Source organism: Medicago sativa, chromosome 1, assembly GCF_051527215.1.
Source record: "Medicago sativa cultivar Bolivia chromosome 1, Bolivia_mono, whole genome shotgun sequence".
Lineage (NCBI taxonomy): Eukaryota > Viridiplantae > Streptophyta > Magnoliopsida > Fabales > Fabaceae > Medicago > Medicago sativa.
Window position 1 is genome coordinate 93,809,474 of NC_140749.1, and position 27,706 is coordinate 93,837,179.

General features: G+C 35.4%; 2 protein-coding genes and 1 long non-coding RNA gene across 3 annotated transcripts; 1 reads left to right on the top strand and 2 right to left on the bottom strand.

Annotated features, from left to right (window-relative positions):
- Positions 1–1,177: 1,177 nt before the first annotated feature.
- Positions 1,178–3,657, top strand: LOC146959367 (uncharacterized). Its single transcript, XR_015024933.1, has 2 exons — positions 1,178–1,617; positions 3,359–3,657. It is a non-coding gene; the product is annotated as an uncharacterized LOC146959367 (long non-coding RNA).
- Positions 3,658–13,198: 9,541 nt separating this feature from the next.
- LOC146959368 (uncharacterized) lies at positions 13,199–14,849 on the bottom strand. Its single transcript, XM_085753621.1, is given in 5 exon segments — positions 13,199–13,570; positions 13,666–13,679; positions 13,864–14,187; positions 14,359–14,630; positions 14,729–14,849. Coding segments are annotated over 5 exon segments (894 nt in total). The 3' UTR covers positions 13,199–13,407.
- Positions 14,850–16,114: 1,265 nt separating this feature from the next.
- On the bottom strand, positions 16,115–27,540 carry LOC146959369 (uncharacterized). The gene is made up of 2 exons (XM_085740920.1): positions 26,896–27,540; positions 16,115–16,189 (listed from the first exon to the last, which is right to left on the bottom strand). Exons 1-2 carry the CDS (start codon positions 27,538–27,540, stop codon positions 16,115–16,117), a joined length of 720 nt encoding a protein of 239 aa, XP_085597046.1.
- Between the last annotated feature and the right edge of the window lie 166 nt (positions 27,541–27,706).

Below are 27,706 nucleotides of genomic sequence, written 5' to 3' on the forward strand. Positions count from 1 at the left end.
TTCTGAATCGAGACACATCCAAGGATATTTGGGATTCAATGAAGCAAAAATATCAAGGGTCTACGAAGGTGAAGAGAGCTCAATTGCAAGCTCCTCGAAGGGAGTTTGAGGTGCTAGGGATGAAAGATGGAGAAAAGGTAGATGAATATTTCTCTAGAACCTTATCAATTGCCAACAAAATGAAGGCACATGGAGAACGTATGGAGCAGTTGGTGATCGTGGAGAAGATACTGAGGTCTATGAACAGAAAATTTGACTATGTTGTGGCTGCAATTGAGGAATCTAGAGACCATAATGCTATGACTATTTATGAACTTCAAAGTAGTCTTCTTGTTCACGAACAGAGAATGAATTCCCACATTAGAGAAGAGCAGGTGCTGAAAGTGACACTTGATGAAAATGCTGGAAGAAAAGATTATGATAGATTTGGAGGAAGAAGTCGAGGGAGAGGAAGTTTTAGAGGAAGAGGAAGAGGTCGAGGCAGACAACAGTTCAACAAAGCTCTAGTTGAGTGCTACAATTGCCACAAATTGGGACACTTTCAAAATGAGTGCCCTGATTGGGAGAGAAATGCGCACTATGCTGAGTTAGATGAATCAGAAGAGCTACTTTTAATGGCCCATGCTGAACATGACGATGAAAGAAATGCTGAGTTGTGGTTTCTTGACTCAGGATGCAGCAACCACATGACAGGTAACAAAAATTGGTTCACAGATATTGATGAACAATATCAACAATCTGTCAAACTTGGAAACAATTTCAAAATGGCAGTAGTTGGGAGAGGTAATGTTAGAATGCATGTTAATGGAATTATGCAAGTAATCACTAATGTGTACTATGTTCCTGAGTTAAAGAACAACCTGATTAGCATCGGACAATTGATAGAGAAGGGAGTTTCTGTGTTGATTCAAAATGGAGAATGCCGCTGCTATCATTCAAAGGAAGGCTTGTTTTTACAAACAAAGATGTCAGCAAACAGAATGTTTGTATTTCATGCAAAACCAATGTCTCAAGTCACAACATGCTTCAAAGCTGCCTCAGAAGATGAAACATATTTGTGGCATTGTCGTTATGGTCATCTCAACTTTAATGGGCTGAAAACTCTTCACTCTAAGAAGATGGTAACAGGGCTTCCTGAAATAAGGACACCAAGTGTGACGCCCCATTTTTATTCTAATATTTTAGTAGATGTGTGAATATTTTTATATGACTTTAATTGCTATATATATATGATTTTATGTGAAATATATGTTTTATATGATTTTTATATGAAATATGTTATGATGCTATTTATTATATGAATATTGGGGTTGTGTATTATTTAAATGAATGTTGTTATTATTGGATAGAAATAATATGAGAAATAGAAATATTATAGAAATAGTATTTATTTTTGGTTAAGGGGAATTAAGTGGAAATTAATAGAAATTAAGGGAGTTGGGTGAGAAAAGAAAAGAGAGATATTTTTGAAGTAAAAGAAAGAAAAAGGGAGAGAAACATTTTCACGTAAAAACATTAGAAGAAAACTGGTTTTGGAGAGAAAACCTAGAAGAGGCCAAGAGAGAGCTAGGAAGGAATCGATTGCGGTAGCTTGTCGTTTGGTGTTGCTGAATTAAGGTAAGGGTGGGATTCCTTTCAATAATCATGGTATATAATTCTGAAATTTGATGAATTGTTGTTCTTGGTTTTAGGGTTAGAAGTTTTATGTTAATTGAAGAAAATATGATGAATGGTGTTGTTTGATGCATGTTTCTATGTTGTTTTAGTTACTATGTTGCATATAGAACCTGTAAACATTGTTCTAATTCATTTTGGGTGATTAGGGGATCAGAAAATGGGTTTTTGGGGTGAAAATGGTGTTAAAATCGTAACAGTAGATGAAAAACTCGCCAGAAATTCGCTATTAGCGTAACCCTCTGGAACAGGTACGCTAATAGCTCAATTTTCGCTATTAGCGAAATTGTCCAGTGACAACATTTTCTGTTTCGCGTTCTTGTGTCTTTTTTACCCGTTTCTATTTTGAATTAGCTTTAGGTGTAAACATCAAAGTTGTAGATAATTGAGTTAGCTTTCTAATGGCTTTGGAGTGACTAGAAAATTATTTGTAGATTTAGAGTTATGATGAAAATAGTCCAAGTGGGTCTTCAGAAAATTTTAAGGAAACTTAGCATAATTAATCTCTAGTTAGTCCAAAAACTTATGGTTGGTTTCCCAACTTCAAACTTAAGTGTTAGGATTTAGTTGAGGTGTTTTATGGATATTTGATTTATGTTCTATTGATCAAAACTTAATTGCTTTTGGGGGATGTTTTAGACTTTGAGATGAATGTAATTGATTTATATATATGCTAGTTGTTGATAATAAAGTTGTTGTTCCATTGTTGAAAATTATTGTGTCGTTGAGTCGTAGTAAATAATGCACATTGTCGTTGTCATAGATGTTGTTGTAGTTGTTATGATGATAAATGATTATTGATGATGATGTCTTGATGATGATGTTTTGATGATGATGTTGTTTATGATTGATGATGATAATAGTATGATACTAAATGATTAGTAATGCTGATGTTTATGATGTCTGAAGTGGTTAAATATATGATGATAATTGATTATGAGTAATATTATGATGTTATATGACAATTATGTTGATGTAATTCATTCCTTAAATGATGTTAATGCATTCTATTATGCTATCTTGTTTCCTTTCCGTCGTTGACGTTGTTGTATCATCTGATGTCGAAGTTGGGGAGTGTGTCATAATTGTTTTAGGCACATATGTTGTTGTTGTAGTCGTTGTTGAAGTTGTATGTTGATATACACAAGTTGAGTCCAATTGCATACTCACATCTGTTGGGGGCTCATGCCCTGGAATGTTTATCATTCAACCGTTGGGGGCTTATGCCCTGGAATGTTTATCATTCATTTGTTGGGGGCTTATGCCCTGGGATGCTTTAACCATCCAATTTGTTGGGGGCTTATGCCCTGGAATGCTTAGCATTCAACGCGCGTAGATTGGTACCACTTGCATGATGCATTAGTTGTTGTTGTCGTAGCATTGTTGAGTTGTTGTTGTCGTAGCATTGTTGAGTTGTTGTTGTCGTTGTAGTATTGTCGAGTTGTTGTCGTTGTCGAATTGTCGAGTTATCGGTGTCGTTGTGGATAATGTTGTTGTTGTTGTTGTACCTTGTTGCCGAAAATGATTATGTCGTCGTTATATGTATTCTTTATATACATTATTAATGATGCATGTTGTGATATATTGTTATTTTCATTAATTTGATGAATTATATATTATCATTATTGGATAAGTTTCTCACCCCTTCTGCGTATATGTTGCCTCGACCGTGGGTAATGTGCAGGTAATGATGGCTTGTAGGTTGATTGGCTCAAGTGTCTAGGGCTCTGATACATATTAGGATGGGGATCGTCGCGAGTGTCTTCTCATTTCTTTTATGTATCACATATTTTGGAAAAGACTTGCTATTAGAATAAAGTTGAATTATGTTGTGGCCTTATGCCAAGACTTTTATTGATGTTGAATTTGGTTGAAATTATATTTTAAAGAATTATTCCGCTGCAGTTTGTAAGATAATTTAAATGTCGGTTTTTAAATAAATAGACAATTTTCTATTATGAAATTTTGAAAAGTAGTGTGACACTCCGTTGTGTGATTACTCTGATTTTATTTATTAATATTAATTTGTTGGGAGAACGGGGTGTTACAATTGGTATCAGAGCAGGTCGGTCCGTCCGGCCAATTAGTAGAGTCGTGTCGAGCCTAGTAGTGTTGTGTGACAATTTTGTATTGTCCTCGTTGTCCTGTTTGTTGTTTGTTGTTTGTTGTGCAATCCCTAGTATGAACTGGTTGGAGTACAACCATGTTCATATTAATTGTTTTAGAAAGACGGTGTACTTTTCTTCTGCTGAAGAAGAGAGTGGAGCAGAATTGTTATCTACTAAGCAGCTGAAGCAATTGGAACATGAAGGGAACTTAATGTTTTCTTTGATGGCGTATTTGTCTGTGGAGAATCAGGCTGTGATTGATAGGTTGCCGGTTGTAAACGAATTTCCAGAAGTTTTTCCAGATGAGATTCCGGATGTGCCACCAGAAAGAGAGGTCGAATTTTCAATTGACCTTGTTCCGGGTACGAAGCCTGTGTCGATGGCTCCTTACCGTATGTCAGCAGTTGAGCTGGCATAGTTGAAGAAACAGTTGGAAGACTTACTTGATAAGAAGTTTGTAAGACCGAGTGCTTCACTTGGGCAGCGCCGGTGTTGTTGGTTAAAAAAAAGGATGGTAGCATGAGATTATGTATAGATTATCGTCAGTTGAATAAAGTGACGATAAAGAATAGGTATCCACTTCCGAGAATTGACGACTTGATGGATCAATTAGTGGGTGCTCGCGTGTTTAGCAAGATTGACTTAAGGTCAGGTTACCATCAGATTAAGGTGAAGGATGAAGATATGCAAAAGACGGCATTTAGGACACGGTATGGACACTATGAATATAAAGTGATGTCTTTCGGTGTTACTAATGCGCCTGGAGTGTTCATGGAGTATATGAACAGAATTTTTCATGCTTTTCTGGATAAGTTTGTTGTTGTATTTATTGATGATATCTTGATTTATTCTAAGACTGAAGAAGAGCATGCAGAACATTTGAAGATTATGTTGCAGGTGCTGAAAGAAAAGAAGTTGTATGCAAAGTTGTCAAAGTGCGAGTTCTGGTTAAGTGAAGTAAGTTTCCTTGGCCATATTATTTCTGGTAGTGGTATTGTGGTTGACCCGTCGAAGGCTGAAGCGGTATCACAGTGGAAGACTCCTAAGTCAGTTACGGAGATTAGAAGTTTTCTTGGTTTGGTTGGTTATTACAGAAGATTTATCGAAGGATTTTCAAAGTTGGCACTTCCATTGACTCAGTTGACCTGTAAGGGTAGAGCTTTTGTGTGGGATGCTCAGTGTGAGAGTAATTTCAATGAGTTGAAGCGAAGATTGACGACGGCTCCAATTTTGATTTTACCAGAGCCGGATAAACCTTTTGTGGTATATTGTGATGCGTCTAAGTTGGGTTAGGGTGGTGTGCTTATGCAAGATGGCAAAGTAGTGGCTTATGCGTCGAGACAATTGAGAATACATGAGAAGAATTATCCTACACACGATTTAGAGTTGGCTGCTGTGGTTTTTGTGTTGAAAATTTGGAGACATTATTTGTACGGTTCCAGATTTGAAGTGTTTAGTGATCATAAGAGTCTGAAATATTTATTTGATCAAAAAGAGTTGAATATGAGGCAGAGAAGGTGGCTAGAGTTGTTGAAGGATTATGATTTTGGTTTGAATTACCATCCGGTAAAGCTAATGTGGTTGCAGATGCCTTGAGTAGGAAAACATTGCACATGTCGGCTATGATGGTGAAAGAATTTGAATTGCTGGAACAGTTTAGAGACTTAAGTCTTGTTTGTGAATTGGCACCTCAGAGTGTGCAGTTGGGTATGTTGAAGATTAATAATGATTTCTTGAAGAGTATCAAGGAAGCACAGGAAGTTGATGTGAAATTTGTAGACTTGATGGTTGCTAGTAACCAGACTGCAGATGGTGATTTCCAGGTTGATGATCAAGGAGTGTTGAGATTCCGAGGCAGGATTTGTATCCCTGATAATAATGAATTGAAAAAGTTGATTTTAGAAGAACGTCACAGAAGTAGCTTGAGTATCCATCCGGGAGCTACAAAGATGTATCATGACTTGAAGAAACTGTTTTGGTGGTCTGGATTGAAGCGTGATGTCGCACAATTTGTTTACGCATGTTTGACTTGTCAGAAATCGAAAGTTGAACATCAGAAGCCTGCTGGTTTGTTGACACCATTAGATGTGCCGGAATGGAAATGGGATAGCATCTCCATGGACTTTGTGACGAGTTTACCAAACACTCAAAGAGGGCATGATGCCATTTGGGTTATTGTCGATAGATTGGCGAAGTCGGCACACTTCATTCCGATTAATATCACCTATTCAGTAGCTCAGTTGGCGGAGATCTATATTCATAATATTGTGAAGTTGCATGGTGTTCCATCGAGTATTGTGTCGGATAGAGATCCGAGGTTCACTTCGAGATTTTGGAAGAGCTTGCAAGAAGCCTTGGGCTCTCAGTTGAAGTTGAGTTCAGCGTATCATCCGCAAACAGATGGTCAGTCAGAAAGAACGATTCAATCATTAGAAGACTTGTTGAGGGTGTGTGTACTTGAGCAAGGTGGAGCTTGGGACAGTCACCTACCATTGATAGAGTTCACGTACAACAATAGTTACCATTCGAGTATTGGTATGGCACCTTTCGAAGCTTTATATGGTCGAAGGTGTAGAACTCCTTTATGTTGGTTTGAGTCGGGTGAAAGTGTTGTGTTAGGGCCTGAAATAGTTCAGCAGACTACGGAGAAGGTCAAGATGATAAGAGAGCATATGAAAGCGTCGCAGAGTCGACAGAAGAGTTATCATGACAAGCGTAGGAAGGACCTTGAGTTTCAAGAGGGTGACCATGTGTTCTTGAGAGTCACTCCTATGACTGGTGTGGGTCGTGCATTGAAGTCCAAGAAGCTGACTCCAAAGTTTATTGGTCCTCATCAGATATCTGAGAGAATTGGCACGGTGGCTTATAGAATTGGTTTGCCACCACATCTTTCGAACTTGCATGATGTGTTTCATGTGTCACAACTTCGGAGGTATGTAGCGGATCCTTCACATGTCATTCCTAGAGATGATGTGCAAGTTAGAGACAACCTTACGGTAGAAACTATACCTTTGAGGATCGATGATCGTAAGGTGAAGACGTTGAGAGGCAAGGAGATACCTCTAGTGAGAGTTGTTTGGGGAGGAGCAGCTGGTGAAAGTCTTACTTGGGAGTTGGAGAGTAAGATGCAGGAGTCTTATCCGGACTTGTTTACTTGAGGTAATATTTCGAGGACGAAATTCTATAAGTTGGGGAGAGTTGTGACGCCCCATTTTTATTCTAATATTTTAGTAGATGTGTGAATATTTTTATATGACTTTAATTGCTATATATATATGATTTTATGTGAAATATATGTTTTATATGATTTTTATATGAAATATGTTATGATGCTATTTATTATATGAATATTGGGGTTGTGTATTATTTAAATGAATGTTGTTATTATTGGATAGAAATAATATGAGAAATAGAAATATTATAGAAATAGTATTTATTTTTGGTTAAGGGGAATTAAGTGGAAATTAATAGAAATTAAGGGAGTTGGGTGAGAAAAGAAAAGAGAGATATTTTTGAAGTAAAAGAAAGAAAAAGGGAGAGAAACATTTTCACGTAAAAACATTAGAAGAAAACTGGTTTTGGAGAGAAAACCTAGAAGAGGCCAAGAGAGAGCTAGGAAGGAATCGATTGCGGTAGCTTGTCGTTTGGTGTTGCTGAATTAAGGTAAGGGTGGGATTCCTTTCAATAATCATGGTATATAATTCTGAAATTTGATGAATTGTTGTTCTTGGTTTTAGGGTTAGAAGTTTTATGTTAATTGAAGAAAATATGATGAATGGTGTTGTTTGATGCATGTTTCTATGTTGTTTTAGTTACTATGTTGCATATAGAACCTGTAAACATTGTTCTAATTCATTTTGGGTGATTAGGGGATCAGAAAATGGGTTTTTGGGGTGAAAATGGTGTTAAAATCGTAACAGTAGATGAAAAACTCGCCAGAAATTCGCTATTAGCGTAACCCTCTGGAACAGGTACGCTAATAGCTCAATTTTCGCTATTAGCGAAATTGTCCAGTGACAGCATTTTCTGTTTCGCGTTCTTGTGTCTTTTTTACCCGTTTCTATTTTGAATTAGCTTTAGGTGTAAACATCAAAGTTGTAGATAATTGAGTTAGCTTTCTAATGGCTTTGGAGTGACTAGAAAATTATTTGTAGATTTAGAGTTATGATGAAAATAGTCCAAGTGGGTCTTCAGAAAATTTTAAGGAAACTTAGCATAATTAATCTCTAGTTAGTCCAAAAACTTATGGTTGGTTTCCCAACTTCAAACTTAAGTGTTAGGATTTAGTTGAGGTGTTTTATGGATATTTGATTTATGTTCTATTGATCAAAACTTAATTGCTTTTGGGGGATGTTTTAGACTTTGAGATGAATGTAATTGATTTATATATATGCTAGTTGTTGATAATAAAGTTGTTGTTCCATTGTTGAAAATTATTGTGTCGTTGAGTCGTAGTAAATAATGCACATTGTCGTTGTCATAGATGTTGTTGTAGTTGTTATGATGATAAATGATTATTGATGATGATGTCTTGATGATGATGTTTTGATGATGATGTTGTTTATGATTGATGATGATAATAGTATGATACTAAATGATTAGTAATGCTGATGTTTATGATGTCTGAAGTGGTTAAATATATGATGATAATTGATTATGAGTAATATTATGATGTTATATGACAATTATGTTGATGTAATTCATTCCTTAAATGATGTTAATGCATTCTATTATGCTATCTTGTTTCCTTTCCGTCGTTGACGTTGTTGTATCATCTGATGTCGAAGTTGGGGAGTGTGTCATAATTGTTTTAGGCACATATGTTGTTGTTGTAGTCGTTGTTGAAGTTGTATGTTGATATACACAAGTTGAGTCCAATTGCATACTCACATCTGTTGGGGGCTCATGCCCTGGAATGTTTATCATTCAACCGTTGGGGGCTTATGCCCTGGAATGTTTATCATTCATTTGTTGGGGGCTTATGCCCTGGGATGCTTTAACCATCCAATTTGTTGGGGGCTTATGCCCTGGAATGCTTAGCATTCAACGCGCGTAGATTGGTACCACTTGCATGATGCATTAGTTGTTGTTGTCGTAGCATTGTTGAGTTGTTGTTGTCGTAGCATTGTTGAGTTGTTGTTGTCGTTGTAGTATTGTCGAGTTGTTGTCGTTGTCGAATTGTCGAGTTATCGGTGTCGTTGTGGATAATGTTGTTGTTGTTGTTGTACCTTGTTGCCGAAAATGATTATGTCGTCGTTATATGTATTCTTTATATACATTATTAATGATGCATGTTGTGATATATTGTTATTTTCATTAATTTGATGAATTATATATTATCATTATTGGATAAGTTTCTCACCCCTTCTGCGTATATGTTGCCTCGACCGTGGGTAATGTGCAGGTAATGATGGCTTGTAGGTTGATTGGCTCAAGTGTCTAGGGCTCTGATACATATTAGGATGGGGATCGTCGCGAGTGTCTTCTCATTTCTTTTATGTATCACATATTTTGGAAAAGACTTGCTATTAGAATAAAGTTGAATTATGTTGTGGCCTTATGCCAAGACTTTTATTGATGTTGAATTTGGTTGAAATTATATTTTAAAGAATTATTCCGCTGCAGTTTGTAAGATAATTTAAATGTCGGTTTTTAAATAAATAGACAATTTTCTATTATGAAATTTTGAAAAGTAGTGTGACACTCCGTTGTGTGATTACTCTGATTTTATTTATTAATATTAATTTGTTGGGAGAACGGGGTGTTACACCAAGCAAGTTGTGCAAGGATTGCGCCATAGGTAAGCAACAAAGAAAGTCTATACCAAAGAAAAGTTTGTGGAGAGCTACACACAAACTTCAATTAGTGCACTCTGACATTTGTGGGCCGATCACACCTTCAACTAGCAGCGGAAAAAGGTACTTGATTACTTTTATAGACGATTACAGTAGAAAGATTTGGGTGTCATTATTATCTGAAAAGTCTCAAGCATTTGTTTCATTTAAAAATTTAAAATGCATGGTTGAGAAAGAGGTTGGCACTTCAATTCAATGTCTTCGAACTGATAGGGGAGGGGAATTTACCTCACATGAGTTCAATTCATTTTGTAGCTCACATGGTATTAAAAGGCAATTGACAGCAGCTTTTACCCCTCAACAAAACGGGGTTGCCGAAAGAAAGAATCGGACGATTATGAATATGGTTCGGTGCATGTTGTCAGAGAAAAATCTCCCAAAGTTCTTGTGGGGAGAGGCGGTAAATTGGGCAGCTTACATTCTTAATCGAAGTCCTACCTTGGCAGTGAAAGACAAGACACCGGAAGAAGCATGGAGTGACATAAAGCCAGCAGTTCACCATTTAAAAGTTTTTGGTTGTGTTGCACATGTTCACCTACCAGATGCCAAGAGAAAGAAGCTTGATGCCAAGAGCTTTCCATGTGTTATGTTAGGGATAAGTGACGAATCCAAAGCATACAGACTCTTCGATCCAATCACCAAACGCATAGTGGTCAGCAAAGATGTGATTTTTGAAGAAAATGAGTGTTGGGAGTGGGAAAGAAGTCCAGAACAGCAGAAATCAGATCTGTTAGACTATGGAGAAAGTGAAGAAGAACAACAAGAATCCCCTCAAAGTGAAGAAGAAAATGAGAATACAGAAGCTGGAGAAGGAATTGGGTCATCTTCAAGTCAATCTTCAGAAGAGGATCCAATAGAAGGAAGGGTAAGAAGACAACCAGTATGGATGCAAGATTACATAAGTGGAGAAGGAATTTCAGATGAAGAGACACAAAATTTAGTGATGCTGACTATGACATTAGATCCAACAACATTTGAAGAAGCTGTAAAAAGTGAGAAATGGAGGGCTGCAATGAATAATGAGATGGAGGCAATAGAAAAAAATAATACTTGGGAGTTGACAGACTTACCATCTGGTGCAAAAACCATTGGACTCAAATGGATCTTTAAAACAAAGTTGAATGAGAATGGAGAGATTGAGAAGTATAAAGCTAGACTTGTGGCCAAGGGGTACTCTCAACAATATGGTGTTGACTACACCGAAGTATTTGCACCAGTGGCTAGATGGGACACCATCCGAATGGTAATCGCTCTTGCTGCCCAAAAGGGATGGAGTGTGTATCAGCTAGATGTAAAAAGTGCATTCTTGTATGGAGAGTTGAATGAGGAAGTTTTTGTTGATCAACCACAAGGTTATGTGAAGAAGGGTGATAAGATGAAGGTGTATAAATTAAAAAGGGCTTTGTATGGCCTTAAACAAGCACCACGAGCATGGTACAACCGCATCGAAGCTTATTTCACCAAGGAAGGATTTGAGAAGTGTCCATATGAACACACCTTTTTTGTGAAGCTAAGCGAAGGAGGTAATATTCTCATTATTAGTCTTTATGTTGATGATTTGATATTTACCGGAAATGATGAGAATATGTTTGAAGAGTTTAAAAAGTCTATGAAAAAGGAATTTAACATGTCAGACCTTGGCAAGATGCATTATTTTATTGGAGTTGAAGTAATTCAGAATGAGAAAGGAATTTATATTTGTCAAAAAAAATATGTGAGAGATTTGTTAGAAAGGTTTGGCATGGAGAAAAGTAATTTGTCTAGGAATCCCATTGCTCCTGGATGCAAATTGATTAAAGATGAAAATGGTGTGAAGGTGGATGCTACAAAGTATAAGCAAATTGTTGGTTGTTTAATGTATCTAGCAGCCACAAGACCTGATCTGATGTATGTATTAAGCTTAATTAGCAGGTTCATGAACTGTCCAACTGAGCTACACATGAATGCTATAAAAAGAGTGCTTAGATATCTCAATGGCACAGCTGATTTGGGAATTCTGTATAAGAGGAATGGAATTGAGAAGCTTGAGGCGTACACGGATAGTGATTATGCAGGTGACTTGGATGATCGGAAAAGTACGTCCGGATATGTTTTCATGCTTAGTTCTGGTGCAGTCTCATGGTCTTCTAAAAAGCAACCAGTAGTTACTTTATCTACCACTGAAGCTGAATTTATTGCAGCTGCATCTTGTGCGTGTCAAGGAGTTTGGATGCGAAGAATTCTCGAGAAACTTGGTCATACTCAACTTGGAAGTATCACTATGTACTGTGATAACAGCTCAACAATAAGCTTTCAAAAAATCTAGTGCTTCATGGTCGAAGCAAACATATTGACGTTCGCTTCCACTTCCTCCGTGATCTTACCAAAGATGGAACATTAGAGCTAGTTCATTGCAGGTCTCAGAATCAAATAGCCGATATAATGACAAAGCCATTGAAGTTTGAAGCATTTGAGATGCTGCGAGGCTTACTGGGAATGTGTTTTATGTCTGATATAAACTAATTGCAGCAGTGCAAATAGTTTAAGGGAGGGAATGTTAAAATTGACTTTGCTTTGCTGTCATAGTTACTAGTATCTGTTTAATCTATTTTGCTTTGCTGTCATAGTTACTTGTATTTGTTTCTATCTTTAAGTTAATAATCCCTACTTCTTAGGACTTATTAGTGGGACTTAGTTAGTTTTCTCCACATTCCACGTTTCTGTTAGTGGATTGAGTTAGTGGAGTAACTTAATTATTTTCTTTCTTTGTAAGGCTTTATATAAGCTACTATTGTAGTTGAATAAAATAAGAGTGCATTCCCTTTATTTTCTGTTCAACAGTATTAGCCTATCATGTTGGAAAACCTATCACAATAGATACATATATGCTAAGTGTTTGTGGATATCGTTTTGCGAGTCTTTAGTAAGGTTCTGTTTAACAATGTCATGTTTTGAGCTTATAACCTGAAAATTATAGCTGAATAAACCACCAATTCGACCGTCAATATGTTATTTTTACCAAAAAGGATATAAAGTAGGAGCGAAGAAAACATGTTTGATTGGGTGTCATGTATCCATGGTTTTTATATGTAAGCTATTTATAGAATTCAATTGGTAGGTTAAAACATTCGGTTCAGTCTGAGTTGTAATACATTCTTTATCCCAGCTTCAACTTAGAAAGTTGCAACAGAGAAATTAGAATAAACAGAGTCAGTTCATTGAAATCCCTATAATGCGTATATAGAGCATATAACCGCACTTCACAAATAATGATATCGCCATCGAAAAACACTTGCCAGTAACAATTTTGATTGTAGAGCAGCCATAAGCAAGTTGGTTACCTACAGAAGAATTGGGCTAGCAATGAGACCTATAAAAGCAAAACAAACAAACAACAATATCAATTAAGGAAACACAATGGTACCATGTAGTTTTGTTTGATATGTATCATCATTCAATCAATCATTTTTTTTTTTGAAGATCATCCAATCAATCAATCAATGTCATGTCATATTTTCATATTTTAAAATAAATTTAAATGTTAAACAAATTTTGCCGGTATTCAACTAAAGTCCAAAATATATGAGAATTTACCTATGAGTGTCCAATCCCATTCACAAACTTAATCATCATCGAAATTTCTTTGAACTAACGTTCTTTCAATATAACGTACGTATTTCAAGCTTCCTATGAGTGTTTGAATTATAACATTTCACATAGGAACAAAACAACTTATAACACACTCAAACACACATGTATTGGTCTCAATCATAAAGCCATATCACGTGACATTAAAATGCGATCTGAAAAATCGCATACCGTAACAAACAAGTACAAATAGTGGGTGATAACTTACCCAAACAAGTGTCTTGGACTGGGGTCGAAGTAGAAGTCGAATAATCCAAACAAACAATGTAGCCCAAAACTACAAGACAAACAGACCAAATTGCCATGCTTTTAAGTCCTGGTAACATTGTGAAGTGCTTCTCATTCTTCTTGTTCTTGATGAAAACACTAGTTAAAACCACTTCAGATTGCAAGTTTGCAACGAAGTCTTCAACAACTCAACACACTAATTGATAAAAGAAGGTTAATAAGAATAAGCATCACCTAATAAAATAATTAAAAACTTCAAATTAATATTAGAAAACAAAAGCTGTGAACTTAAACAGAAATTTTTAATTCATTTAGTACGGCATAAATTTTTATTTTCATGCAAAAATAATATTAGGCCAAATTAATCGTACCTCATTCATACCAAACTCAACCACAATTTCTCGCAAGGCATCAATTTGTTTGATATTGAAGTTGTTGAGTAACGTAATAATTGAAATTGCTGAGATGGGCTGAATCACTAAATCATCCATCAACATGAAAGTTACATTTTGATCTTTTATAGTGATGCCACTTGTTTCTCTATGATTCATAGGTTGCAAACATCGACAACACCAGAGGGGTTCGTTATCACATGATGTAACATCATAAGGGCATCCATTTGGGCACGTATACAGCAAAATTCCTAGGTTGCGATCATCAGCATTTGGAGTTCTAAAGTTGGAGAGAACATAATTCTAAGGGTCATGTTAACTTGTGCCCTTAGGGCACATGTTAAGCAACCTAAATAAAGCAATTTTGCATTGAAAACACAATATAACAACTTTTAAGAAGTTGAATGCACGACTTTTGATATGTGTATTTCTATAATGAGCATCTTAACATGTGCCTTGAGGGCACAAGTTAACATTAGCCTAATTCTAATTGAGGTTTTGGAGAGTACTACTAGTGTGATGCAGATTGCCTAAGCTACCTGCCAAATGCATGTTGACGTTGTTGCTGCTCATGAGGCTTACAACTGTGCCAAAAGACAAGTGAAACATGTTTAAGAGAGAGTCTATGGCAGCTTTTGATGCTTCTGCAAACAGAACTTTGTTTTGCTTTGTGTCAAACAGAAGCTTAAGGGTCATTTTGGTGGAAGAAGAAGAAGAAGAAGCCAAATTGAATGTAATACGAGAGACTATTGTTTTATAGGCAGATTCACAGGGTTGCAATTAAATTAAATTAAACTAAACAGGGGAAGACAGAAAATCGTAGTACAAATTGCCGCTTAATTACCACTACGAGTAAAACTTAATTTTGGGTTATTCTTAGTCTTCTCTGCGGTTGCACAAATTTGGGTTACAGTGTGATATTGTGTGCTAGTTTCAGATACACTATAAACAAGATCGTACTCCATCCGTTTCAAAATGAGTGTCATTTTAGTAAAAAAAATTGTTTCAAAATGAATGTCACTTTACATTTCCAATATAACTTTAATTTTTTTCTTCCAACTTTACCTTCAATAAATACTCCAACTTTTCTCTCACACAATTTTCAATGCAACTTTAATTTTGTTTTTTTTCTTATAAAGTAAAAGCAATTTAGTAAAAATGTTATATTCAATGATTATTTCATTCAATTTCTTAATCTGTGTGCCAAAGCCTAAAGCTACACTCATTTTGAAACGAAGGAAACAGTAAATTGCGAAATTAATGGAGACTTATTTGGTTGCATGAGATTCAGTTGAAAAGTATTTGGTCAAGTTGGAAGCATCGAAATTTTGTGGTATTTGATAATCAAGGTTGTTTAACGCGGCAGATTTAGAAATGGTAAAACTTTTAGTCTGGTCAGGTATCAAGTTTAATGCCAAGGATTTTACATATGATTTTTATCATTTGAGCACTCAACCACCCAGATGCTTGCTTGGTTCGGAGACGCCGATGTGTTTTTTTTTGTAATGTGAACTTTGTAACCTTTCGATCTTAACACTCTTTATACTTTGATTGTTTGTTATTTTAGTCTTTTTGGCCTTCTAAAAATAGTCGAGAGGCTTATTCAATAGAAAATGCCAAGGATGGAAAAAAGAAGCTTTTTGAACAAGCCTTTTTTTTTTTTTTCCTTCTTAATTTGATTTAAAAATATCTTTGTGGGTTGTGTTTGATGTTGATAGATATTAATAAGAGATTCCTTGATTGTATAGTTCATTACACTTGCTACTACAGGTACTATATGGATCCAATTATATCAAATTTTTGCAACTACAGCAGTCTTTGATTTATACGAGGACGGTGCAAAATTTAATATATTTTTTTATATAGAAAAATTCTAATATAATCTATTAATATAAAAAATCTTTCTGCATACCCAGGCTTCCTAGAGCTGTTTCGTTATTCTAAGTTTTGGATTTGTCCTTTTTCATTTAAATTTTATACAACAGCATCATTATGCAACCTAATTTCATTCTAGAACTTCCATTTGAAAAGGATTAGTACTTTGATTCAAATATAGGTAGAACAAGTTCATAATAACGACCACAGTTCATAGAAAACAACCATTCAGAGTAAATTAGGAAACAATAAGCATAATCAGAAAGCAAAAATTACATGATAAAAACCATAATGACATATCCTCTCAGTAACTTGAAGATTGAAAACAAAACAGATAAGTCAAACTAGTTCTTCCTCAAACATCTTTCTTGATGAAAACACTTGTCAAGACAGCCTTGGATTGTAGAGAAGCCTTGAGTAACTTGATACCCTGTTACAAAAATAAAAACAAAGGCCAATGTGAGAATAAAAAAAATGTTAAAAATACAATGACCTACTGTATTTAACAAATATACCTATCTAACTATTATGAAAGGAAAAATGAATGAATAATATTCTCATTGATTCATGAATGAAGATCAAGTACAGCTTATATAGTGTCTAGGAGGTGTACTCTATTACAATGAACCAGCACATAGAGAATAAAGGCTAGTCTAACTAACTGAAAACTAACTAGGGCAAAGTAACTTGCTGCGCAAGTTATTGATCTAACTACTCTTATTATCAGTTTTATCTTCATGATGTGTTAGCCCCCCACAAGTTGAAGGATGGTAAATGTCTACCATATTCAACTTGGATAATAAAATGCTGAAAGGCTGAGGAAGGAGAGCTTTAGTGAAGAAATCTGCAATCTGTGCTTGAGAAGTGACTGGAAGAAGTTTCATCACACCAGCTTGCAGTTTGTCACGTACAAGGTGACAATCAATCTCTAAATGCTTTGTTTGTTCGTGAAAGACAGGATTAGCTGCAATGTGCAAGGCGCTTTGGTTGTCACAATACAAAACAGGCAACTTTGTGGTTTGAATGTGCAAATCCTGAAGCAAATAGAGAAGCCACTGAAGTTCACAAGTGGCAGCTGCAAGGGCCCTATATTCAGCCTCTGAAGAGGACCTGGAAACAGTTAGTTGTTTCTTGGTGCGCCATGAAATTAAGGATTTACCAAGGAAGAAACATTGACCAGAAATGGATCTCCTGGAGTCTAAGCAACCAGCCCAGTCTGCATCTGAAAAGCCCAACAACTGAAGAGCTGAATCTCTAGGGAAGAATAAACCTTTGCCTGGAGATGATTTGAGATACCTTAACACTCTCATAGCAGCATTGTGATGAACTTGGGTTGGTTTAGTCAAAAATTGGCTCAATTGTTGTGTAACAAAAGTGATATCAGGCCTGGTGGTATTAAGATATAACAATCTACCAACCAATCTTCTGTATGCAGAAATGTCAGTGTAAGCAGGACTAGAGTCATGGTGAAGCTTAATGGATGGATCAGAAGGAGTAGAGACAGGTTTTGAATGATTAAGACCTGAATCAGCAAGAAGATCCAAGCAGTACTTTCTTTGACAAACTGAAATGCCCTTCTGAGAATGAGCAACTTCCAACCCTAGAAAATACTTGAGTTGGCCCAAATCCTTGATTTTGAAAGAAGCATGAAGGATGGTTTTGATGTTGGTGAACTCAGATATGGAATTTCCTGCTAGTATAATGTCATCTACATATACTAAAAGAATAGTAAATGTAGTAGCAGTGGATTTAGTGAAAAGAGAATGATCTGAGTTAGCATGCATGTATCCTTGAGCCAATAATAAAGATGTGAGCTTCTCATACCATTTCCTAGAAGCCTGTTTCAATCCATAGAGGGATTTAACCAATTTGCAAACTTGATTAGGTTTAGAGACATTGACCCCAGGAGGCAACTGCATATACACATCTTCTTGCAATTCACCATGTAAAAAGGCATTGTTAACATCAAGTTGGTGAATAAACCAATCATGTATGGATGCCAAAGCAATGACCAATCTAACTGTAGTCATCTTGGCAACTGGAGAATATGTATCAAAGTAATCTAAACCCTCTATTTGGTTATATCCTTTAGCAACCAAACGTGCTTTAAATCTTTCTATGGACCCATCTGCATGGTGCTTGATTTTATAAACCCATCTGCAGCCAATAGGTTTAATATTTGGAGGTAAATCAACTATCTTCCATGTTCCAGTTTGGACAAGAGCAGTAAGTTCAGTCTCCATGGCCTTCTTCCAACACTCAAATTTACTTGCTTCAGCATATGACTTGGGCTCAGTATGTGTTTGAAGAGACAAAACAAAATGAAGATGTTGGTTAGCCAAGTTATTATATGAAAGAGAAGAAGTAAGAGGATAAAGGGAAGAATCATTGCAGGATGAAGGAGAAGATGATGGATTGGAGACTTGGCATACAAAATCTCTGAGGTGTGATGGTGCTTGTCTGATTCTAGATGATCTAATAAGAGGAGGTAATTCAGGTGGTGAAGTATGATGGACAATATTATTGGATGGAATGGCATCAAAAGTGGAAGGATGCATGACAGGTAAACTGTCAGTCTCAGTGGGAGAGACAGATGAAGATTGGGAAGGAAAATACTCCCAATTGGTAACATGAGGATTGACATAAGGTAAAATATGATCATGAAAAGTAACATGTCTAGAAATGAATATTTCTCTGGAATTCAAGTCATAAAGAACATAACCCTTGAAACCTGACTTGTATCCCAAGAAAACACATTTTCTGGCTCTAGAATCAAGTTTTGATCTATGAGCCTGAAGAGTAGAGGCATAACAAAGGGACCCAAACACTTTAAAAAGGTTGATATCAGGTAGAGAATCATACAAAATCTGATAAGGGGACATATTATTGAGTAAAGAAGTGGAAACCCTATTGATTAAAAAGGTTGCATGATGAACAGCATAGGACCAAAAATGTTTAGGAAGTTTTGACTGAAACAATAAAGCTCTAGCAACATTTAAAATATGTTGATGCTTTCTTTCCACCCTCCCATTTTGTTGGGGAGTTTCAACACAAGACCTTTGATGTTCAATTCCTTTAGAAGCATAAAATTCAGGAATGAGGAACTCAGGACCATTATCTGATCTAACAATTTTGGGAATGATATGATATTGAGTTTCAATGTTTTGAATAAAGTTTTTGACATGTTGAGATACTTCTGATTTGGATTTAAGTAGAATGGTCCAAACAAATCTACTAAAATCATCTACAATGGTTAAAAAATATCTGTGATTATGGACAGAAGAAATAGCAAGAGGACCCCAAATATCTAAATGAAGTAATTCAAATTTGGATAAAGCATGAGATTTACTAATAGGAAAAGATAACTTCTTATGTCTGGCAAAGTGACAAATGTCACAGGTTGCTTTATTATCACAAGTAATAGATGGATACAATTGGTGCATATGAGACAATCTCTGATGAGAGAGATGTCCAAATCTGAAATGCCATATGGCTGAAGAAGGAATTACAACATGAGAAGATTTGTTTGAAGCAGAAAAATTACAAAGGGATGGGGAAATATTATTGGGAAAGGGTGAAGAACTAGAAGCAGAAGCATTCAGCACCAGTTTGTATAAGCCATTAGTCTTTTCACCCAAACCAATCATCTTCCTGGAATTCAGCTCCTGGATATTACAACTATTAGAAGAGAAATTCACAATACATGAAAGAGAATCACATAATTTGGAAACTGAAATAAGATTAAGTTTAAAGGAAGGACAAAACAAGACATGAGTCAGATATAATTGAGGAGAAAAGGAGACATTTCCTGCATGAGTAACTTGAACAGAAGTGCCATTTGGTAAATTCACATATGTAGGTTTAATTTTGTAAAAGGAAGAGAAAGAAGAGGAAGAAGAGCATATATGATCATTAGCACCAGAATCTAATAACCAAAAATCACAAGCAGTTTGAATAGAACAAGAGATGACACTGAAGGTACCTGTCTGAGAGGCATGACCAGATGAATGATCTGGGAATGAGGAAGTATGAATGTGATTGGAGACAGGTCCTGAAGAAGATGCTGAAGAAAGTAAATTGGCTTGTTGTAACAAGGTCACGAGGTGATCATACTTTTCTTGTGTCAAACTGAAACTAGAACCAGTTGCTACCATGTCAGAAGTGGAGGAGGGTTTGCTTGCATCAGAAGCTTCAGCAGTAGTGGCATTAGTTGAATTATGGGACTTAGTAGAATTGGGGTGCCCATGCTTTAAGTAACAAAATTCAACAGTGTGATTGTACCTATTGCAAAAAGTGCAATATCTGCCACTTGACTTATTGTTAGAAGTACCAGCAGGTCCTTTACCTTTGTTCCCAGCAAATTTCTTTGAATCATACGCATTAATGTAATATCCCTCCATAAGATTTTTTTTAAGGAAGGGGCAGAATTGTAATTTTGCCACTCAAGATTTTTTTTTAAGTGGAAAATCCACAATTTTCTACATTCTTCCACATCATTCCAAATTTTCCTCTTCTTCTCCTCTCTCACTTCTCTCTCTCGTCACTCACCCTTTCTCCCTCAATCTTCATTTTTCTCAACCAAATCCTTAGCAATTCAACTCACATGTTTGGATTAGTGTTTTTCTAGCAACTTGAAATGAGAAATATGCATCAAATTCTATTTTCCCTTCCTCTCTAACTGTACATCAATATAAGAAAAAGAGAGTTTTTGTCTTTCAAATCCTCAAAAACATCACATTGATGTCTTCCTTCAACAATTGGATGTGGCAATTTTGGGAAAAATTTCACGGTTGGATTAGTAAGAAGCTAAGGTAACAAAGATGAAGGCACAAGTGGCTATTGGGAATTAAGTTGAAGTATCACGGAGAAATAAGAGTTGTCAGATGTTTATTGGTGAGTTCCTTAGTAAACCTTCCATTTTGAGTAGTAGAATTGTGCCCTATGAATGATTCATTTGAATAGAAATTATGAGATAGTATGATTATTTCATAATTATATGTGTGTTTATTCTAAAATCTCTTGTATGTTAATATGTGTGTTTATGTTAGTATGAATATTGGAGGAAAATGCTAAGCAAGACAATTGATGTAACGATTACTTTTGTTCACAAGTCGGTTAGTTTAGGTTATCGAGGTTTTCCCACGTTTGATAACCTAGAGGATTGTTTATATTATTTATAAGTGATAATTGTAAGAGGATTTCTTATATTATTTATAAGTGATGATTTTAAGAATAAGTGATTGGATAGTAATGTTAATTGTGCATAGTTAATTGATGTTAGTATGTGATGTTAGTATAAATGTTGGAGGGAAATTAACAACGAAATTGATGCATATATGCTTATAATAAAGAATTGAAAGAAAATTTTGAAATGCATCTTGTGAGTAATATGCTCACAGTGAATTATAGAAAATCGCAGAAAAATGGAAATGAGGAGAAAAATTGAAATGAGTAACATGCTCAAAAAAAAAAAAGAAAAAAGAAAAAAAAGAATATATGGAAAAACCGTTTGCTACAACGAGAGATAATGTAGCCTATGACGTACGGGTCATAGTATACCGTTTGCTACAACGAGAGATAATGTAGCCTATGACGTACGGGTCATAGTATACCGTTTGCTACAACGAGATATAATGTAGCCTATGACGTACGGGTCATAGTATACCGTTTGCTACAACGAGAGATAATGTAGCCTATGACGTACGGGTCATAGTATACCGTTTGCTACAACGAGATATAATGTAGCCTATGACGTACGGGTCATAGTATTCCGTTTGCTACAACGAGAGATAATGTAGCCTATGAGGTACGGCTCATAGTAACGAATGAAATGTATAGTTAATGATATGAAATTTTAAGTCAAGAATTATTCTAATATTATTGAAAGAGAACAAAAATTAAAATTTATAAAATCAAGGAAAAAAACTCTAAGGACCCTCCAACTTGAATACTAACATAGCATACGCATATTAACATGAAAATTATGTTTAGAATGAATTAGCTACGAAGCGATATCTTATGAGCACTTGGCTAATCATTGGAAATGAGGAATTTTAGTTATGGATCTACGACTTAGTTAGCCGAGCTAGTTGCTATCATAAAGAATCAGAGACATACTCAGATAAGTATGTCAAAGTATAAGCTATTTTAGAATATGATATATTGGATGTATGTTTATGATTATTATGATTATGGTGATTATGTTTATGATTAAGCTTTATGGGTATGTGAATTGTATGTGAAAGCTATGATTTCCATGATAATTTCATTTTAGAGTAGCTTGGTTCATGAAAGGAGATAATTAGAGAATTTTGTTTGATGATCATTGTTGAAGGTTTATTGCTAATGTAATTGAGATGAGTTGGTGATCAAAATGGAGTATTATTGTTAAAAGTGGTCGTACTTGAACCTTATGAAAATTGGGTAAAAGCTTCGTATGACATATTCGTAGTATATTCGTGATATATCTTGTTGTGTAACCTGGAATAAAGTAATAATTAGATTTTTGGATTCCTCCTTCAATTCCCTACAGTTTGGACCTAAATTTCATGTGATTCCGATTAGTAATGAACTCGGAAAGTGCGTTTGAAGTTGGATAATTCTGCTGGAAAAAAACTTACGGGTTTTGTCATGATTTTTGTGAAATGAGCTAAATTGTAGATTTAGACTAGTTAGAAAGGGGCATGATTTAATATAATATCTAGGATGTTTATTTTGAGTTGTACAAGTAGTTTAAAAATAAAGATGTTATTTGGAGATTCTGGCTGATAACAGGTTTTTTAAAACAGGATTTACATCTTGGAAAATGTTAAAAATATAGACGAAACTCTGTCGAAATTTCAGTGGATATTTATTTTGAAATGAAATTTAAATTGAAATTTTTATGTATTATAGTTGTCAAGTTTGATTAATAGGCTTGCCGGGCTAGAATGATCTAGTTCGCGCGCCGGTCACGATGATTGTTTTTGGGTCGTGACAATTTGGTATCAGAGCAGGTCGATTCAGATCGTACCTTGGGTCAATGGAATTCAATAAGATGTAGTGTGACTTTTTGGTTCCAGATATTTATTCCAAATGTCATATCTGGCTGAGCTTGATCAACTCAGACTAGTATATGACAGTTAGAATAAATGTCTGAGAGATGAATGGAACCTTAACAGAAGACGCAGTATAAGGAGTATGATGTAAGGTGTGAAGAAATAAATCAGAGTGGCGCAGCGGAAGCGTGGTGGCTGGTACCTATACAGTTTAAATTAGTCAGGAAGAAAGAATCAGTTCGTAATGGACGTATGTTGAAATCTAAAGTTGAAATTGTTTATGCTTATTAGCAAGTAAATCCCTAAAATTTCGAGGACGAAATTTTCTTAAGGGGGGTAGAATGTAATATCCCTCCATAAGATTTTTTTTAAGGAAGGGGCAGAATTGTAATTTTGCCACTCAAGATTTTTTTTTTAAGTGGAAAATCCACAATTTTCTACATTCTTCCACATCATTCCAAATTTTCCTCTTCTTCTCCTCTCTCACTTCTCTCTCTCGTCACTCACCCTTTCTCCCTCAATCTTCATTTTTCTCAACCAAATCCTTAGCAATTCAACTCACATGTTTGGATTAGTGTTTTTCTAGCAACTTGAAATGAGAAATATGCATCAAATTCTATTTTCCCTTCCTCTCTAACCGTACATCAATATAAGAAAAAGAGAGTTTTTGTCTTCAAATCCTCAAAAACATCACATTGATGTCTTCCTTCAACAATTGGATGTGGCAATTTTGGGAAAAATTTCACGGTTGGATTAGTAAGAAGCTAAGGTAACAAAGATGAAGGCACAAGTGGCTATTGGGAATTAAGTTGAAGTATCACGGAGAAATAAGAGTTGTCAGATGTTTATTGGTGAGTTCCTTAGTAAACCTTCCATTTTGAGTAGTAGAATTGTGCCCTATGAATGATTCATTTGAATAGAAATTATGAGATAGTATGATTATTTCATAATTATATGTGTGTTTATTCTAAAATCTCTTGTATGTTAATATGTGTGTTTATGTTAGTATGAATATTGGAGGAAAATGCTAAGCAAGACAATTGATGTAACGATTACTTTTGTTCACAAGTCGGTTAGTTTAGGTTATCGAGGTTTTCCCACGTTTGATAACCTAGAGGATTGTTTATATTATTTATAAGTGATAATTGTAAGAGGATTTCTTATATTATTTATAAGTGATGATTTTAAGAATAAGTGATTGGATAGTAATGTTAATTGTGCATAGTTAATTGATGTTAGTATGTGATGTTAGTATAAATGTTGGAGGGAAATTAACAACGAAATTGATGCATATATGCTTATAGTAAAGAATTGAAAGAAAATTTTGAAATGCATCTTGTGAGTAATATGCTCACAGTGAATTATAGAAAATCGCAGAAAAATGGAAATGAGGAGAAAAATTGAAATGAGTAACATGCTCAAAAAAAAAAAAAAAAAAAAAAAGAATATATGGAAAAACCGTTTGCTACAACGAGAGATAATGTAGCCTATGACGTACGGGTCATAGTATACCGTTTGCTACAACGAGAGATAATGTAGCCTATGACGTACGGGTCATAGTATACCGTTTGCTACAACGAGATATAATGTAGCCTATGACGTACGGGTCATAGTATTCCGTTTGCTACAACGAGAGATAATGTAGCCTATGAGGTACGGCTCATAGTAACGAATGAAATGTATAGTTAATGATATGAAATTTTAAGTCAAGAATTATTCTAATATTATTGAAAGAGAACAAAAATTAAAATTTATAAAATCAAGGAAAAAAACTCTAAGGACCCTCCAACTTGAATACTAACATAGCATATGCATATTAACATGAAAATTATGTTTAGAATGAATTAGCTACGAAGCGATATCTTATGAGCACTTGGCTAATCATTGGAAATGAGGAATTTTAGTTATGGATCTACGACTTAGTTAGCCGAGCTAGTTGCTATCATAAAGAATCAGAGACATACTCAGATAAGTATGTCAAAGTATAAGCTATTTTAGAATATGATATATTGGATGTATGTTTATGATTATTATGATTATGGTGATTATGTTTATGATTAAGCTTTATGGGTATGTGAATTGTATGTGAAAGCTATGATTTCCATGATAATTTCATTTTAGAGTAGCTTGGTTCATGAAAGGAGATAATTAGAGAATTTTGTTTGATGATCATTGTTGAAGGTTTATTGCTAATGTAATTGAGATGAGTTGGTGATCAAAATGGAGTATTATTGTTAAAAGTGGTCGTACTTGAACCTTATGAAAATTGGGTAAAAGCTTCGTATGACATATTCGTAGTATATTCGTGATATATCTTGTTGTGTAACCTGGAATAAAGTAATAATTAGATTTTTGGATTCCTCCTTCAATTCCCTACAGTTTGGACCTAAATTTCATGTGATTCCGATTAGTAATGAACTCGGAAAGTGCGTTTGAAGTTGGATAATTCTGCTGGAAAAAAACTTACGGGTTTTGTCATGATTTTTGTGAAATGAGCTAAATTGTAGATTTAGACTAGTTAGAAAGGGGCATGATTTAATATAATATCTAGGATGTTTATTTTGAGTTGTACAAGTAGTTTAAAAATAAAGATGTTATTTGGAGATTCTGGCTGATAACAGGTTTTTTAAAACAGGATTTACATCTTGGAAAATGTTAAAAATATAGACGAAACTCTGTCGAAATTTCAGTGGATATTTATTTTGAAATGAAATTTAAATTGAAATTTTTATGTATTATAGTTGTCAAGTTTGATTAATAGGCTTGCCGGGCTAGAATGATCTAGTTCGCGCGCCGGTCACGATGATTGTTTTTGGGTCGTGACATTAACAGAGACACTAGATTCATCAAGGGATATAGGGGTAGGAAGCAAAGAATTCTGACTTTCTTCCTGAGCCACAAGTGAATACACCTTGTTTATGGGAGGTAAAGGATCCATGAGAAGGATTTGAGTCTTCACCACAGAAAATGACTCATTCAATCCAGTCAAAAACTGCATAATCTGATCCTCAACTCTATAATTCTTTGCCATACGAATTGCATCAAGTCTACACGTATGAACACAGTTGCATGTAGGAATAGGTCTATGGGAGTTCAATTCATCCCAAAGACTACGAAGCTCAAGAAAATACTCCAAAACAGACTTGGTACCTTGCTTAAGATTGTTAATTGTAGAACGCAAAGTAGAAATACGAACACGATCAACTTTGGCAAACCGTTCTTTCAAATCTTCCCAAGCTGAGATGGCAGTATCATGAAACACAATGGTTTGAGCAATGGATTCAGAAACAGAGTTCAAAATCCAAGAATGAAGAAGATAATTGCAACGTTCCCAAGCACTACGATTAAGATCATCAGGATCAGGAATTGGAATGGATCCATCAATGAACATGAGCTTGTTCTTCGTGCCAAGAGCACGCTTCATGGAACGACTCCAAGCTAGATAATTGGATCCATCCAATTTCGGAGAAACAGTGAGAGATGTAGGACTTTCACTTGGATGAACGTAAAATGGAGAATCGGTATCTGGTTGAGTTTGGCGTGGAGCCATGGAAGAACAAAGAAGAAGATATGCGAAGAAGAAAGGAGAAACTGCGAAGAAAAAACGCAGAAGAAACAGAGTAACAAGAAGCTTCGATGTGAAGCAAGAAAGACGAACGAGAAGCTTCGGTATGAAGCAAGAAAGAAGAAAGAGGAAGAAGAAAAAGCTTCAAGATGAAGCTTCAATGGCGGAAGTAGTGTAACTGAATCGTAACAAACTTTTCCAACCAATTGGGAAAAGGCTCTGATACCATATTATGAAAGGAAAAATGAATGAATAATATTCTCATTGATTCATGAATGAAGATCAAGTACAGCTTATATAGTGTCTAGGAGGTGTACTCTATTACAATGAACCAGCACATAGAGAATAAAGGCTAGTCTAACTAACTGAAAACTAACTAGGGCAAAGTAACTTGCTGCGCAAGTTATTGATCTAACTACTCTTATTATCAGTTTTATCTTCATGATGTGTTACTAACAAATATAAATAGAAAAATTAAAGGTAAAACACATGAAAATAAAACAGAATAATAATAATAATGATATAATTAATTACCTCATCCATCCCCATCTCAACAACCTTCTCCTGCAAGGTACCAACCTCCTTGATATTGAATTTGTTCAGCAAAGTAATGCTTGATATGGTAGACATTGGCTGAACCATTAAATCGTCCATTACCATAAATGTCACAACATCTTTCACAAAACCACTCTGAATAGAAACGTTATCTTCAACAACCTTTTTTCCAACATAATTTACTTGTACAGTCATAGCACGACTGCAACTGGAACAACGAGTTGAGCTATCACATGTGACATTATAACTACAGCCGTTTCCGCATCTATAGAACAAATTTCCTCGACCTCCCAAGTTGTTGGCATCAGCATTGTTTGCGGGAAGAAAGCCTGCAATTTCAGTTGAAGAGATAGGAGCTCTCGGGTTCAGCAAAACCTCTTTAGTTTGGTCTTGTTCCATATAATGATCAGACAAAGTTTCAACACTGTGATAGAGATTACCTATGCTACCAACCATGCCATTCTTGTTTAAAAGTTTAACAACAGTACCAACTGGCAAACGAAGCAGATTGAAAAGAAAATCTATTACAGCTTTTGATGCTTCAGCAAACAAAACTTTCTCATTCTTGGTGTCAATAAGAAGTTTGAGGGTCACTTTGTTGGTGGAAGAAGTAGAAGAAGCCATATTGGAATGATAACAAACCGAGAAGCTGTATTATTGATTTATATAGGCCGATTCATGGGAATAACGTAGATGGAATATAGAAACTGGAAAGTCTGTAAAATAAATTAATTGGTAGTAGTACTTATTATTACGAGCATGGGAATGTGGCAACTGTGAATTCCCATGA